General features: G+C 42.4%; 1 protein-coding gene across 4 annotated transcripts in view; it reads right to left on the bottom strand.

The window, feature by feature from the left end:
• The window catches only part of GANC (glucosidase alpha, neutral C), a 28,195-nt gene extending 11,920 nt beyond the window's left edge, over nt 1-16,275 (bottom strand). Inside the window, exons 1-15 of one of the 4 annotated variants that reach the window (XM_083449826.1) lie at nt 16,131-16,275; nt 15,110-15,172; nt 14,002-14,110; nt 12,107-12,234; nt 11,552-11,734; nt 11,357-11,405; nt 11,004-11,070; nt 10,398-10,494; nt 7,550-7,730; nt 7,159-7,309; nt 5,835-6,073; nt 5,169-5,295; nt 3,243-3,322; nt 1,811-1,954; nt 1,147-1,243 (exon numbers count right to left, since the gene is read on the bottom strand). In XM_083449826.1, the coding sequence (XP_083305952.1) occupies nt 1,147-1,243; nt 1,811-1,954; nt 3,243-3,322; nt 5,169-5,295; nt 5,835-6,073; nt 7,159-7,309; nt 7,550-7,730; nt 10,398-10,494; nt 11,004-11,070; nt 11,357-11,405; nt 11,552-11,734; nt 12,107-12,234; nt 14,002-14,110; nt 15,110-15,172; nt 16,131-16,159 (1,744 nt within the window). In that variant the 5' untranslated portion in view covers nt 16,160-16,275. Of the gene's footprint in view, nt 1-1,146; nt 1,244-1,810; nt 1,955-3,242; nt 3,323-5,168; nt 5,296-5,834; nt 6,074-7,158; nt 7,310-7,549; nt 7,731-10,397; nt 10,495-11,003; nt 11,074-11,356; nt 11,406-11,551; nt 11,735-12,106; nt 12,235-14,001; nt 14,111-15,100; nt 15,173-16,130 lie in introns of all 4 variants that reach the window. The other 3 variants (XM_083449825.1, XM_083449828.1, XM_083449827.1) reach the window with 3 other exon arrangements.
• Nucleotides 16,276-17,237: the final 962 nt, after the last annotated feature.

The following is a 17,237-nucleotide window of genomic DNA, read 5'->3' on the forward strand; positions in this document are numbered from 1 at the left end:
CCCTATTAGACTCTTGAGTTCCTTATTTAACTTATAACATTCCTTCTTTAACTTATTTGCAGTACAAGAAGAGGCAACAGCTTAATATTATGAGATCTCCACAGCATGACAGATGCTCCAAATGTCTGAAGTCTCAAATTCAATCATTGGCATTTCAAGCTAAAGGGGTTTCAGATAGCACAAGCTGGCAAAGACCTCGTTCTGAGGCCCTGGGAACCAACAGAAAAAGATACAGTGATTTGTTGACGGGATTTCAAAAATCCTTGTGCAAAGTTCTAAAATGAATTCCGCCAATGTCCCTCAGGAGGAGGGAAGGAAAATAGTATTGTGAGGAACCCCAAGAGAATCTTGTCCTCAAAAGAATGTTATTTGCTCCCAAGACACACCTAGTAAGCTTCGATCAAGACTTAGAAGAAAGTTTCATTCATAAGAAATGTTCTTAATTGTTACAGAATATGATTATTTAGACTTGTTAGCTGATTGTTATTGTTATGTACTGAAGTTCCCACCCTGGGTCAGCAGGGGGATACTGTAGATAGTTATGCAAATGAAGGATCGAAAGTGACGTTCAGTGATTGGATAGTTTTAGAAAATGGCAACAGTTACATTGTTCTGGAGCTCTATATAAGCAGGCTGACTGAGCTCCTCAGTTCAGTCCTGTTCTGCCTCTGAATAAAGAAGAGCTGTTTGAAGAATCACTGTGTTGTCTGATATGTTCACCCACAACTTAACAGTTATACAAAGGGTTTCCTGCATTTCCCCCCGCACCCTCAGACATCTGAGAATTTTCTGTACGTTTGGGGAACTTGTCTCTCTCACACACACCTGATTATAAAACAAGACTATATTTGAGGTTAGCCTGGCTAACTGGGGAAGCAAAGTTTAAAGATAATTCATTCATTCCTTACATTTTCATCCTGCCCTTTCCCCAATGAGCTCTTGGTGGCACACATGATTGTCCCTTCCACTCATTTTAGCTTCACAACAAGCCTGTGAACTGTGAGATAGGGCAGGTTGAGATGGTGACTAGCCCAAAATAACTCTGAGTTTGATGGTTGTGTGGGGATTTAATTGATGTTTGAAGAGGATGCTTGAAAAGGGGAGCTATGTCGTGTTAATCATCATTCTTCCTTCTTCTATGCTTACCATACTTTTGGGAGCCAGCAAAGAATGAGCGTGTGAGAACAAAAGGCCTCTCCAGCCCCCCACTTCGCCTGATCAGTCCTTCTGCAGTTGCCATTTGCTGAAACACACCAGAGGAAACATATCTGCTTTAACACAGCTGTTATAACTCTAGTACAGAGAGGAGGCCAGGAACAGTAAAAACACAACAGCATTTCTGGACTGAGAAGAGCCAGATAGAACACCTTAAAACAGCAACAGAGAAGGCTGACATGAATCAATCGCCCTGCGGCTTGTACAGGAAAGAACAGGAGCTGGCAAGACTAATTTTTTAAACACACAATCTTCATACAGGAAGGGTTATTGACAGTATGAGGCATCGTTTCTAAAAGTAAACAGATGAATTTAAACATGGAAGGAATACAGAAAAGAATGATCTGTTTTTGAGGGAAATGGGCTTGTACAGTCTTAGACTAGTACAAGGCAAAGTATGAGACAATTCTGAGACATCTTGTTGAAACCATGATAAATTACTGTAACTATCATTTAATGGTATGCTTTTGTTATGCTTAATTAAGAAGAGTTAAAATGTATGTTAAAATGTAAAATATACAATAACAATAATTAATCATCACAAATCAGTAGCATGAGGATTGGAATTGAAATTGTTCACCTGCAAAGGCCATACCTGGTAGAAACCATAGAGATTATGGACTTCTCGATGTTCCCATTTGCCATAATGGACAGCATCCTTCTGCATGGTTAGCTCTACTCCTCTGAAGACTGAGGGCTCATTCATATCATTCCAGGCAAAAAGGATTTCAGTGGAACCCTATCAACATTTTAATTACATCAAAGTTGTTGGTTTAATCCACAATTAACACACACACACACACACACACACACACACACAGTCTGGGTAGGTATACACATGCTCTCAAAAATGTAAAGCAGACTACTCTAAGGAGAGGAAAGCAGTTGTCAGAGAAGCTTCTCTTGGACTCTTATGGGCTTCAAGATTAGGTGGGATCTATCTACCCATTAGGGATAGATTAGGGATACCCATAGGGATGCGGGTGGCGATGTGGGTTAAACCACAGAGCCTAGGACTTGCCGATCAGAAGGTCGGCGGTTCAAATCCCCGCGACGGGGTGAGCTCCTGTTGCTCGGTCCCTGCTCTTGCCAACCTAGCAGTTTGAAAGCATGTCAAAGTACAAGTAGATAAATAGGTACCGCTCCAGCGGGAAGGTAAACGGTGTTTCCGTGCGCTGCTCTGGTTCACCAGGAGTGGCTTAGTCATGCTGGCCACATGACTCGGAAGCTGTACGCCGGCTCCCTCGGCCAATAAAGTGAGATGAGTGCCACAACCCCAGAATTGGCCACAACTGGACCTAATGGTCAGGGGTCCCTTTACCTTTTTATCTACCCATTAGAATTAGTGGTGGGAAAACTAATCCCATCAGCAATATAATTAGCTTATTAAATTACTAACCCCATGATAAAAGCTCAGATAAAGCTTCTCTGCTATTTTTAAATCTCTTAAGTATCTATGAAAACTGGTCTTGGTACCCATTTATAAACTCTTAATAGATTCAACCTGAAAACTGCGTAATTTTGAGTTTTGGCAGCACCACCGTATACAATGAGTATATCTCAGATATTTGCTTTGACATTTGTTTCTGACAGTGGCAACCCTACATTTTTTATCAGCTGCTGGCTTCTTTAGAGGTTTCTAAGCAAAATGCTTATGGGGTTCTTATCTTCTTTCTTGGGCACCCTTGGGCAACTGGGACCAGAATGAATGAAGAACATGCACAACACTAGCAAGTTTCCTTCCAGGTTAGCATCCCAAATGGTAAAATTCCCATATCACGTTCAACACAAAAGGATTTGGAATTGGTTAGACGCTACAGTTCTCCAATGGAACTTGCATGAGCCAAGTTGTCCCTTTGGTGTCATATGCAGAAACGACTGTGTGGAAACCTTCGCTTATCTTAGTATATTTTGGATCAATCGTCTTCCTCGGTCATCAAATGAAAGTCCCTGTTTCTTACTTTTTAAGAGCTTGGTTTTTCTGCCAAGGATCCTGCCACACAGGGTCATGAGAAAAGAACACAAACCTTATAGGCGCTGAAGGCAAATTGATCTGCATACCATTCTCGGACTTCAGGATTGGTGAAATCCAGGTAAGATGAGAGACCTGCAGGTGTAAAGAAATTATGACATTTGCAGGACTTGGTTCAGGATGGCAGCTTATAAATATTTAAATAAATAACATATGGCCTTTATGCTGTGGTTGACAAATACAATGCTAAAATCTCCTATTAATATTCAAGCAAATACAATAATACAACAAAGAGGGTTTTTACAGCAAATAATAGCTTCATATAAGAGATTTTTCCTCAGAACCACAGCATAGGAGGAAAGTGTTTAATTTCCAATCCTTGCCTGCTGCAATCCTGATAATTATCAGCCACCAACCCAGCTGATGCTATTTTTTATTTAACATCACCTATAGTTTGTCTATTTAACTTCCAGCGGTGGAGACTGGAAGAGTTCATTATATTACCCTCTTTGTGCACACTCTGCAATGTTAGTCTTGTTGTTGGACAAGGTTCATCATGCTCACAGGCCAAATGTCTATATCTTCCTATACATATAACAAAAATGTAAGGTGTCATCATGCCCGCCCAGGCAAATGGTGGTGGTGGGGAGGTCCTTCACATAGCTGCCTTGTGAACTGCCTGATCCCTCCTTTAAAAGGGACAGAAGGGGAGAGGCCTGGGCAGTGGCGTAGCTTGGGGGTGCAGGGGGGGCCGGCCGCACCGGGCGCAACATCTGGGGGGGGGGCGCTCGCACTCGCAGCTCTCTGCCCCTACCTGGCTCACTCACTCTCTCTCACTGCAGTGCTGGCTGTGCGAATCCGATCCGAGCCGCCGGGTCACCACCCACTGTGGAGGGGAGGGTGCCAGGCGTGCGGTGCGGTGCGGGGAGAGAGAGCGAGGGACTATCTGGGGGAGGGACAGTGCAGCGGGGGGGGGGGGGGCGCAAATTACTTGCCTTGCCCCGGGTTAGGGGGTGCAAATTACTTGCCTTGCCCCGGGTTAGGGGGCGCAAATTACTTGCCTTTCCCCGGGTGCTGACAACCCACGCTACGCCACTGGGCCTGGGTGAGCTGTGGGTAGATAAGGGAGGGGGTTGAGGTGTAAAGGGGACTTTGCCAGGTGAGGGGGAAGGGCAAAGGGCTGGTGAGCCGAGTGAGCGGGGGAAGCAGCTCCTAGTCTTAGAATTTTGAAGCCGATGCCATCATTGCCTTGCCATGATAAATAAATAGAGACAAAGGGTCTCTTGGATCCAGATGACTAACACCTGGTAGCAATACCTGTTTAAATAAAGTTAGAGGTATTAAGGATCAAGAGCTTTTAAAAAAAATGTCAGTGAGGAGTAGAAGTCTTTTTTATTATTTTCTTCAAACCTCTGACCATAAAAAACCATTTAACCCTTTTAAAAAAGGAATTATATATCACATTAAGTTTTCAACACAGATTTGAAAAAGGAGAACAGAAAGACAATATCACACACACAATTAATGTACAGAATAAAACTTATTTCTATTTACAGTGGTGCCTCGCAAGACGAAAAGAATCCGTTCCGTGAGTCTCTTCGTCTAGCGGTTTTTTCGTCTTGCGAAGCAAGCCCATTAGCGGATTAGCGCTATTAGCGGTTTAGCGGCTATTAGCGGCTATTAAAGGCTTAAGGGATTAGCGGATTAGCTGCTAAAAGGCTATTAGCAGCTTAGTGCCTTAGAAAAAGGGGGTGGGGAGCGAGAAAAAAAACCCCAGGAATCGCAAGACATTTTCGTCTTGCGAAGCAAGCCCATAGCAAATTCGTCCTGCGAAGCACCTCCAAAACGGAAAACCCTTTCGTCTAGCGGGTTTTCCGTCTTGCGAGGCATTCGTCTTGCAGGGCACCACTGTATTAATAAATTTTAACTTCCATAAATGTCAGTCATCGGATTTGTAAAAGTAAAGGAGGGGCTTTATTACCTGGCCAACAGATGCCTTCGAAATCTTCGCCTTTACGGTCTTTTACAAAGTAACCTCTTTCTTTTGCTTGTGAGTATATGGTATACAGAGGATCAACTTTAATATGGGGATCCAGAATGACGACCAGCTGCCAACATGAGAGACGGCACAATATTATCATGTATGGATTACCATTATTTACATCCTGTCTTTCAGAATACAAAACCTTCCAAGGTGACATACAGGTAACATTAAATTACATATTTTAAAAAATGCAACAGACAGTATCAACGTATTAAAAAGTCGGGAATCACAGCTCAATGGATGCGAATGGATCTGGGGCGGCCCTCCCTGTTTCACCACCTGAGGTGAAATGGGAGTTGCTGTCTCCTTTCCTGCCCAACCTGGCTCTTGCCAAACTTGGCAGGAGCTGGGGCGCTCCTGGAAGCTTTACCGCCTGTCTTCTGTGGGGCAGACAAGCAGCAATGCCACATGCCAGAATAGCACCCTCACAGCAGCAGAAGTGGTCAGGAGGGTGGAGCACTGCCTTTTTCACTTGCACCATCTGAAGCGAGCGCTTGATCCCCAACCTCAGGGGCGGACTGCGTCTGCCTGCCGCACATGAAGGCCACAAGAGCTGCAGCCCTCCAAAGAAATTTTTCTCCCTACTTTCTCTACGTTACCCACATTGCGCTTTTTCTTCATAAGTATCTGCTTCTGCATCCTCTCAGGATTGCCAAACTTCTCCTTATTCCATGTGAAGTACCGCTTGCCATCGGTGTGCTCAATGTCAAGCCATATGACATCATATGGGATGTCATGCATATCGAAACCTGCATCTACCCCTTCCACGTCGTCCTCGTCTTCGTAATTCCAGCGGCACTGGTGGTAGCCAAGGGAGAAGAGTGGGGGCAGGGCTTGAGTGCCTAGCAAAACAAAAAAAAGGAAAGGGAAAGGGAAAACAATGCTATCATCCAAATTAAAACCAAAGTCACAATTAAGTGCTAAATATTTATTTTTGCTTGAACTTTCTCAGCTGCACTAGAGGCATTAAAAGTGTATAAGAAGAGTTTTGTTGTAATGAAAGCAGCACAGAAATCTTTTCCTTACTTTGAAACTAGAAAGTGCTTCGGGCTGCTAATGTAGTTTTGTGAGCAGTTATTTGCCCACCTGCCAGAGGCTACGTCCTGAAGGCACATGGTATGTCCTCCTTGCTTCAGCTAAGCAGATCTGGGCCTGCACAACACTGTCCTGAGTTCCACGATATGTGAAAAGAGAGACAGAAACAAAATACAGGGGTGGGGAGATGTTCCTTTTTTGGTGAGTGGCTTGTCAGTGTTACCAGTGAAGTTGAACCTGTGACACAGATGTGGTAGATGCAGACAGATGGGGGAATGAACTCGGTAGTGAACTGCTACTTCTCTCTCTCTGCTACCCGCAACTCTATTACAATGGTTCTATATCTTTAACTGCTTAGAAATTGTTATGTACTGAAGTTCTCACCCTGGGCCAGCAGGGGGATACAGTTTTCACTCAGGTCCACATATGCAAATAAGGGCTTAAAAGTGACATTCAGTGATTGGATAGTTACAGAAAATGGTTACTGTTGCGTTCTACTGGAGCTCTATATAAGCAGGCTGGCTGAACCCTTCAGTTCAGTTCTGTTCCGGCCTGTGAATAAACAAGAGCTGTTTGAAGAATCGCTGTGTCGTCTGATATGTTCACCCACAACTTAACAGAAATAGATCTCTCTCTCTCTTTTATACACAAGCCAGATGTGCCACCTTAATGTTTATTCTTGCCACTTAAAGCAGTTTCAGGATGTACAGGTGAAACTCGAAAAATCATCACAATTATAACAAATAAAGGCTTGACATATCTCGCTTTGCATGTCATGAGTCTATCTCATATATTCCTTTCACCTTTTAAGTTGAATTACTGAAATAAATGAACTTCTCCACGATATTCTAATTTTTCGAGTTTCACCTGCATTTGTATTTTAAGACAGTACCTGTCAGTTGTGCATACTGCTTAAAAATATCAAAGGGTTGGGGCCCCATTAGGATGAAAGTGTCAATGATCCCACTTTCCGACATCCAGCGCACATCAGTTTGAGGAAGCACTCTCTGCTTCGAAGTTTCTGGAGTTCTGGAGGACAAAACCTGTCAAACAAAGCAATCAGAAAAAGGTAACGGTATGGCTTTTGATACACATGGAAGTCCCACATGGTGAGTTTTGAGGTGCCTGTCATCACTCCGCCTTTCATGCCCCAGCAGAGGTGAGAGGATGCCCACTCAGCATCCATTCTGCATTGCTTGCAGAGTTCTCTAGAATGTCACACTAACTCCCATGCACTGCAGAAGCACTTCCATGCAGGAGCTAGATTCCAGCGCTGGTCTCACCTCCATTGCGGCTTTGGTAGCAATCTCCACCAAAGTTTCTGAGGAATTCAGCCAGAAGATCCCAGTGGTTCGACCGGGTTTGTGAGCCAAGAGCAAGGGCACGGCACCATAAATGCCCATTTTGCTGTGAACTTTGTATCCGAAGACATCCAGGTTATAAAGCCGGTAGACATCACCATCGCTGGAACAGACAGACAAGATGTTTGCACAGAGCACTTTGCTGATGCTGGAGGTAGACGCTACTACTATTTTTGCCCAATGCAAGAGACTGATGGCTATAGATTTAATACTTGCTAACAGCACCAGCGGAAGCAGCAGTCCATAGAAATGGTTTATTATGCTGTAACTGGAGTGCATTGCACTGTACTTGATGGGGGATGGGCTCCTCCAAGCCGCTGGGATGGAGAAGGTGATGCTGCTCTTACCCGTGAGCACAAGCTACACTGCTGGGGAACAACATTCCCAGAGGATGCCCCTGAATGTCCACATTTGCTTCCCAAGGTGACGTAGTAAGGGACCTTAAAAGGGAACAAGAGCACTTTCCCCAAACCCTGATTCTGAACAAGCAAGTAAGGGAGCAATCACTGCAGCCCCAGAGGAGAACAAGACAGCTGAGGTGCCACTGAATCATCAAATCCTATAAAGAAGGGAAGGCAAAAAGAGAGGTTTTTTGGGGGATGGGTGTTGCCAGAAAAGAGCGAGATGGGATAGCAGACAGACAGCAAAGCCATGCTGAAAACTCCACCCACTTTTGGCACTAAATCCCAAGGGACTTTTCTTGTGAATCAACCAGCCTTCAATATTAATAATAAAGAAATATACAGGATTGTACCATAGTCTTCAGCTCACTGTTACTTCAGAGGTGAATACTGTATTGTTTAAACTCTGCATGTTCTACAATGACAATTAGAACTGGGATTTGAATAAATACAGACTGTCATCTCTGTCGCTCTTTTTTTATAGTTGTCTGAATGCAATTCTGGCTCCCAGTGAGATCACTGCTGCTCCAGTTTAAGACTGTCAGCCCCTTTCTCAGCATGTTTGCTCAGAGGTGAGTTCAGCAAAATTCAATTCATAACAAATATGCTTAGGACTGCAACCCACTGATCTCTCCTGGTCTAGGTATCCCTAGACACCTCAGTACCTTTTGTTAGTTTATTTGCATACTATAAACCTAGCAGAGCACAAAACACCACAGCAACCCTGAAAGGAACAATAGACCAAGGTGTGAAAACAGGTGTGGGATGAGGCACCAAATAAAACTGTCCCCAGAACTGGTTTTTTTCTTTTCCTAGATGAGGTATTTGGCAACAGATGTATTTGCTTAGGGTGGAGCTCTCAGGGAAGAAAAGAATTAATCAAACAAAGCAAAGGTCAAGTTCAACTTGCCCCGCTTTCACTCTGCATTCTCAGGCATCTTTGCTGAGATATGAATGCCATGTGCAAGGATCTACTGATGAGGCTTTACAGGGGAGGAGGGCTCCTCCGTTGATGTCCCTTTCCATCATTTACCTGCGCATTAGTACTCTTCCACTGCCACTGCCTGAGCTGATGCAGTAACACAGAAGTTTAGGTAAGTTCTAACAACACTACTGGGGCAACCCAGTCAGATGGGCAGCATATAAATAATAAAATTGTTAGTGTTGTTGCTGTTGTTGTTAGTACTTGAAAAGGTCAGTAACAAATTGCTAATACAGTCATACCTTGATTCTCGAACAGAATGCGTTCCGGGAGTCTGTTTGACTCCTGGAACCATTTGAAAACAAAGGCAAGGCTTCACATTGGCTGCAGGAGCGTCCTGCAGCCAATCGGAAGCCACACCGGATGTTCGGCTTCCGAAACTCCTTCAAAAACCAGAACACTCACTTCCGGGTTTTAATCATTCAAGAGCCAATTTGTTTGGGAGCCAAGGAATTGAGACCCAAGGTACGACTGTACACAAAGCTGTTTCTTTAGCGGATACAGCTTTTGTGAGTAAAAAGTAGCATTTTTTACATTTATAGACTACCCATTAGCCACATCCTCTTCTCTATTTTTGGAAAAAACAAGAACCAAACCCAAACAAAAACTCCAGGATGTCTGAGAACAACCTAGGAAAGGGGAAGCTGTGTGAAGAAAAATGGAACCGATGCTGCTGAGGACTAGGAAGCTGCCTGAGATAAGGGCCTGGGAGGCAAGAAAATTAGGGTGCAGAAGCACGGCATAAGAAAGCAATGGGCACTGTAGCAGAGATTTGATTGGTGGAGGTGGCAGAGGGGGAAAAGGTGTCCTCAAACACTATCTTGAGGAAAGCCTCATATAGGGCTTAAGGAGTTGGAAGCTCTAGAGGCAGAGGCTGCTTCCAGATGAGTGTTTATTGTGATGCGGGTGCTTCTCATGCAGGCCAATTTTACCTGGCACCTATGCAACACCAAAATACCATGCCCCGCCCCGCTGCCACTTGCTGCCAATGACCCACTGGCAATATCCCATTCACATGATCAAGCCCCCAGCAGGAAGCACCCTGGATGGCTAAAGAAAAAGAACAGAGCAAGCAGTGGCAAGAGAATCAGAGGCCTGAAGATGGAAGGAGGCAGCAGAACTCTAAGGGAAAGAGGAGGGAGAAAACTGAGAAAAGGAGAGAGTAAGATACATTTATTTCTTTATTCTCAATACATTAAAATACCACTGAATTACTCACATTTCTAAGCAGCATACATAAAACCAATGCCCAGACAATGGAAGAAGAAAGGCTTAATCGTGTGCCTGAAGTTCAACAAGGAGGGTAATCTCAGTTTGGGAGAGAATTCCAGAGACTTGGGCAAAGCTGCCCTTTTGTCAGCGTTTTATGCATACCCAGCTCCATTACCTGGTGTTTTTAAGGAGAAGTGTCTCTGCATGCTGAGGTATTCCATAGACATGTTCAAATCCATGTAAAGAAAAATCTAAGCCTATACTGCTGGGACCTGTAAGAAGAATCATAGAACTGTAGAATCAGAAGGGACGCAAAGGGATGCAAATATCCCAACCCACTGCAATTTGGGAATCACAGCTCAATAATCCCTGACAAATGGTGTAAGAAAGAGTATGAAGTCAGAAAACCACTCTGGAAACATATGCCACGTAAAATTGTCAGGAACTGCTCTCTGTTGAGGTTCTTTGTCACCTGCTATATATATATGCACAGTTAGTGGCTTATATCCTGTTGGTGCTAAAACTGGATTTACTCAAAAATCATAGAGGTATACAAGACCAATGCATTTAGCACATACGTGCTCACCATTTCCAGCCCCTGCAGCTAAATGTACACAATCTGAACCACAGCGTAAAACAAGCAGAGGAGATGTCAGCTATGGAAAAATGACTACAGAACAAACAGTGCCAGGTTATTTTTGCAAGTGATCCAGTCGACATATGACACACGAATACATATATTACAGATATTACAAGCAAAATTGAAAGACACAATACTTACCATTAGCTTTGATGTCTGAAAATTTGCCAAATTTTTCTTCCCAGAGACCCAAATCATCTTGATTTTCCTGCTTGGATAAAAATTATTCAAATCTAAGCTATAGGGCAATTGTATTCATGTCAGCTCTAAGATCCCTGGATTTCAGTGGGGCTCACTCCCACAAGAGAGTGTTTAGGGTTGCAGTTTTACTGACTCTGGTCAACTGCCAACTAAGGCCACAGTCCTAATTCTACCACCCTGGAAGAAAGCCTATTGAATTCATTAGCAATGCTAAACTGTTCCAAGTTAGAAGGACTGATTTGTCTTTTGGAGAATCCTTAAGGCAAAACACTACAAATAAAAGCTTAGTTTACCTTAGAGGAATTAGCTGATTCTTCTTTCTCTTCTTGCGATGTAGATTTCCTAATTAACGCCCCCCAAAAAAAGAGTGATCAGTTTTTATATTTATATATAGACTTGCCTACAAATATGTACTAGTAAGAGTTTTAGGACTGCATCCCAAGATCATTTAACTCCAGTTGGATTGTGGAGACAGTGACATATCATACCTGCTTTGCGGGGCTGGCTGGAGGTGCTCAAAATACAGCAGGCCATTTGAGTTTGTACTCCATACAATCTCACCCTTGCAAACAAACTGTATCTGAAAAGGATTTGCAGTGACGTGAAGTTGCTGGTCTTCATCAGCACAAGTCAATACAAGTTTGTCTGCATCTTTCTGCAATACTGTTAGACTGAAAAATGGGAAGTCACAGATAAAACCTTTGAAAGTTTGTTCCCAAATGCAAACAGCTGCAGATTAAGAAACTGATAATTCTAGTTGAACAAAAAACATCAACTTCTAATTTCATTCCCAGGGCATAAATGACTTTTTCACACTTATATGCATTTCTGGCCATATAGATCTACACATTATATGCAATGGTGAGTGGAGCAACAATCCACCCTTGGATTTTGAGGTAACTCAATTTATGTCGTCACTGAAAATATCATAGTACAATCCTATACACATCTAGTCAGAAATAAATCCCATGGATTACAGCCCGAATCACATACATGTTTCCTCAGATTCCATCTTATTTAGCAAATTCTGCTTCATCACTTACCTGAGGCAGACAGGTTCTTTAATGAGAACATCAGGGACTTCATATCTTGGTTTGAATGGCACTTTCTCATTAATTTTAAGCCTGAAAATATTGCCCTCTATTTCAGAAATTTCTACTAAAAGAGGTTCCTGGGGATAAGCAGAAAAAGAGTAACAATTAGAATATTTATGGGGCTGACGAATCACATTGATTCATTTATCTACAGTTACCATAATAGGGGGGAAAGCAATGGTGGAAAGAGTTTCTCCTGGTATGTTTTGGGTCACTAGAAATAAAAGCAGTTAATCCCCTCTGGCATGCATCTGTTTGCACAGCAGCAAAGATAAAGCATATAAAAATGGAAGTCCAAACCAACCACAGACTTTTGGAGAATATTTTAATGTTTACACTGTTTTTAATTCATTCTATATTTGCTTTAGTATCTTATTTGTGAGTTGTTTTGAGTATGTGATGGCAAAGCAGGGTAGAAAATAGTTATTAATAATTCTCACACTTTAGCATTATTGCTTTTGAGTAAGAAATATATGACTGATCTGAGACAACTGATTAACTGTATACTTGCCAAGAAGCTGGGAGATCATGTGCATCACTGATGTTGCTTAATCATAGTTACCGGTAGATTAAGCCGGAGTTTGCAAACTAATGTCTAACCATGGTTAGACTGCTTCAAAGCTATCCACAGTTAGCATTTACCCTGTTGCAGAGGTAGTACTGTAATATGGTTAGTTCCAAAAAGGATGGGGAGAGGAGCACTAATGTGCCAGAAAGTAAGACAGAGAGAGAGAGAGGGAGGGAGGGAGAGAGGGAGCAGTTAGATCCACAGGATGACCCTAACCCCATAACCATGTTTAGGAATGTTGCATCTGTACCAGGCCCTGTTCTTTAAAATAATAATTATAATAATGTTCAGAGTATTTGGACTTGATCCATTTGAAAAACACAATCTTGATGCCTTACCTCGACTGACATTTTTTACAGCACCACCACTGTGGGTTAATGTGCTGAAAAGGAAATGTTAATACAGAGGAGGCATAAAAATTGCCATCGGTGGAATCCAGTTGGTGACATTCCGATACAGTGGAAGCATCTGCTATTGGAATAGGAGGGGAAACATTTACTGTCCCCACTGCAGCTAAGCTCCAGTGAGTTGCAGGACTCTCCAGGTCAGGGTGGCGAGTGCCATGGGAGACTGCAGAAGCGAAGGGAAACTTCCAAAATGGCCTCACCTCCTTTTCAGTAAGCAGAATATAAAGTACTGATAAAGAGTGCAAGCATTTCTGTTTGCCTGATGGAACCACCTCCCCTCTCTTCCTCCCATGTGTTATTCTGGGGCTTCTTCTGCCCCGCCAGCTGATCTGGGTGGTACATGGGAGGAGGGGAAGGGGAGAGGCCCCATCGAGATAATGGGACTTGTGCAGGCCCCTGCTGGCGCAACTATTTAGTTGAATCCAGCCCAAGGGTACCAACTGGGTTCCACCCTGTGTCTTTTATTTCATTTATTTGTGGCTTATAGGGGTTTTTTAATCAACGTTTTAACATTTTAAACTATTTTTTTTATCAATTTCAGTAACAAACTTTGGAAAGCTAGGAGACAAACTGGTTTAACAAATAAATGAACCCACTTCTTAAGAGGCTCTCAGAGTAAAATTAATTAGCTGTGGAAGTAAAGCTTTAACTTCTCACTTGCACAAGAGATCGGTAGTTCCCTAGTCATGCAAGAATCTCAAAACTGAGTAAATATTACCTGAGATATCATCAGTAAATATCTGAGTAAACATTATCTAAGAAAATGAATATTATCTGGGTAAATATTATCAGTACAATACTACATAAGCAATAATATGTAAAGTGTTCATTTTTTTTCTTGATCAGTGACATTCAGACTATATGCCAACCTTGCATTCTTCACTGACTATTTGGAATTTGACACGGCTGTGGGATAATTCCACCGTATCCAGCAATGCTCGGTATAAGGACTTCCCAGGACATAAACGTTTCTGACGCCTAAAGGATAAAGAAGAGAGCACAATCAAATTACTTATTTAATGATCCGGGGTGCAATTCTGCTCACTATTAGGCTACTTAAACCGCATTGATTCCAAAACAGCTTAAACAGTATTGCTGCCCAGATTTACATGTTTTCAGAGCTTCATGAACTAGTAACAGTGGGAATCAACTATCTACTTAGGGTTTTCCATATTTATGTTAATATATATCATCCTAACCTGAAAATTGAAAATGCTATTCAATTCTCTGGGACAGCTTTCCGCAGCAAAACACATCTCACTATTTACAAAACCAACTCTATTCGTGATTTTTAAAAATACTTAGCGGTGTGCGACCATTACATGCAGTATTTTCTCCATTATGATATGCTGGAAATCTTTTAAAATGTTTTGATGCCAACAAACAGTACTGTTTTACTGGTGCAATGTCCTGGAACTCTGGAAAGAATATAATGTTATGCACTTCTGGTACAGTGGTACCTCGGGTTACAGACACTTCAGGTTACAGATGCTTCAGGTTACAGACTCCACTAATCCAGAAATAGTACCTTGGGTTAAGAACTCTGCTTCAGGACGAGAACAGAAATTGTGCGGTGGCAGCGGGAGGCCCCATTAGCTAAAGTGGTACCTCAGGTTAAGAACAGTTTCAGGTTAAGAACGGACCTCCAGAACGAATTAAGTTCTTAACCTGAGGTACCACTGTAGTTCTGTTGGCGCAAGCATTTCTGCTTCCCAGATGATGAAATAATCCCATTTCTTCACCCCTGCGCTAGAGGTTTTCCCAACCCTCCAGATTTGGGGGTAGTGCGAGGGAGTATGGGGGCGGGGAGGATGGGAGGGAAGGCGCTGTCAGGCTAGCTGGAGCCCTTCCCTGGCTTTCCTAGAGCACCAGGATAACTGAATCTAGCCCTCCATTTTCATAGTGCTATGGTTTGCAATGTGGTGTTAGCACACTAGTCATGTGCCTTTAAGAGTGATAAACACTCACATTCCTTACCTGTAGAAGGCAATTTGGTTGCATGTCTTAAAATTGCTTTTGCTCACAGCCTCCTCTTCGACACTAGAAAAAAAAATAATGCAGTATAATTTAAGGTGATACTGAGAAAATGAATAAGCATCCCTCTCATGGTGACCATATTAGCATATAGACTCAGGGTGCTACCAGATGGTTGCTGTTTTCTGGGTAGAATTCAGTTCCATACCAGCAAGTGTGCAATTAAAGTGAAGTTGGCACTGCAGTGCAACAAAAAGAACAACAAAAAGACTTTTTGTGCTTAGGAAAGTGCTGGGATAAGGCATTGGAAAGTCTGGGGTAGCAACGGCTTGATTTAACCTTTGCACAACATATCAGAATGAATGCATACTGAACAGCTGACGATGTATAATCCTCCTGCAAACTTTGTGTGGACAAATCAGGATAAATAATAATAAACAGGTCATCTAGAAGTGACCTCAGCTTGTCCATTATAAAGGGTGTGCTGTGCAAAAGTAGCCTCTGGTCATTGTTTTCTAGTTACTATGTTATATAAATGGAGCCTGCTAGCAATATTTTGGTATAAGAAACTGTTGCATTTCTTTTCTGTAACACTGGAATCACTTGTTATCAGACAGATATTAAATATGAGCTTCTAGCTGTTTCTTTCACTTATTCTTAATTTTTCATTTACTTGAGTAAATACTCTCTTACAATTATAACCAGTGCTTTTTTTCTAAAAAAATGTTTAGGGGTACTCTCATTTTCCTGCTCATATTGAAATACTGCCCCTCAATGAGGCCCAACTTAGATTCACAAAATGTTTAGGGGTACGTGTACCCTTAGAAAAAAAGCACTGATTACAGTATAACATTTCATATCTATCGCTGCATGTTACCACTCACATGTTACCAGCTGTATCTACGTCAGAAAACAAGGTAACTTTAAGGGTGGGTTAAGAGCAATTTTTCCTCTTTAGAAGCATGCACTGTGATTTCAACTTAGGTTTGCTAAACAACTACTGCAGAATCATATGGTATTTTACCTTACTTCTTCCTGGCTACTTGATGCCATGATATCCCACTCCCGGAACTATTTTTGAATAATCACTACCGTCGCTGCCGGCTAGAAGCGGAGAAAAGCCCCCAACCAATGGAGAGTTTTGGTTTCACTCTCCCACAGCATGCTGGGAAATGGAGTTTTTGTTTCTCGTAGTCCGGCCCACCGGATATCTTCGCGAAGTGGTATGGAAGGAGGATGCAAGAGGTTGATATTTGCAGTGTCTAGACAGCTAAAATTGGCGCACTGTCTTCTAATCAATACACTCAGCTCTTCGTGTTGCATATTAATATCTTTGTCAGTAGATACACAACTTCTTGCTGCATTTGAAGCAAGATTCTCAGAGAGTACAGGTGGGGTTTTTGGATGAGATTCTTTGCGTGCTTATTGGACTGACTGTGATACGCTTCCAATAAAAATGGATAGGATCACACTGTTGTGATTTAGTAGGCTTGTTTAGACATATTATTTCAGAATTTAATATAGCTAATGATCATATGCCCTATATTTCATTTCACCTGCTTCTTCAGGAAAGGCAAGACACAAACATGATGTACAAAGGCAGGTGAGAGCAAGTCACTCATCTAAGCAGACACACTCCCCATTAATGTGTCACCTGTACCCGTAAAGAGTTTATCATGAACTCTGACTCAAATGAAATTTTGCAAGGTGTCAGGTGCGAGTGGAATTAATAACTCAGGTTAATAATCATATTGTTGCGCAGCACCCCAATCTCCAAGCAGTGTGATACCCCCAGGGTCCGTGCTTCCTTTGGAGTAAGGTATAGACAGCAGAGACTGTGGTGTCTTTCTGATAGATGGTTTATTTACCCCTCCCCATCCTCTCACTATATATAAGGGTCTGCTGACTTCTCTTTCAGTGTATCTAAAGAAGTGTGCAATGCACACGAAAGCTCATACCAATAACTAACTTAGTTGGTCTCTAAGGTGCTACTGGAAGGATTTTTAAAATTTTATTTACATGTGTGTGTGTGTGTGTGTGTGTGTGTATGTGTGTGTATATATATATATATATATATATATATATCAGCCTGAACCAACGATGGAGGAGTTTGTCACATTAACATCCCAAG

Source organism: Podarcis tiliguerta, assembly GCF_965153285.1.
Source record: "Podarcis tiliguerta genome assembly, chromosome: 1".
Lineage (NCBI taxonomy): Eukaryota > Metazoa > Chordata > Lepidosauria > Squamata > Lacertidae > Podarcis > Podarcis tiliguerta.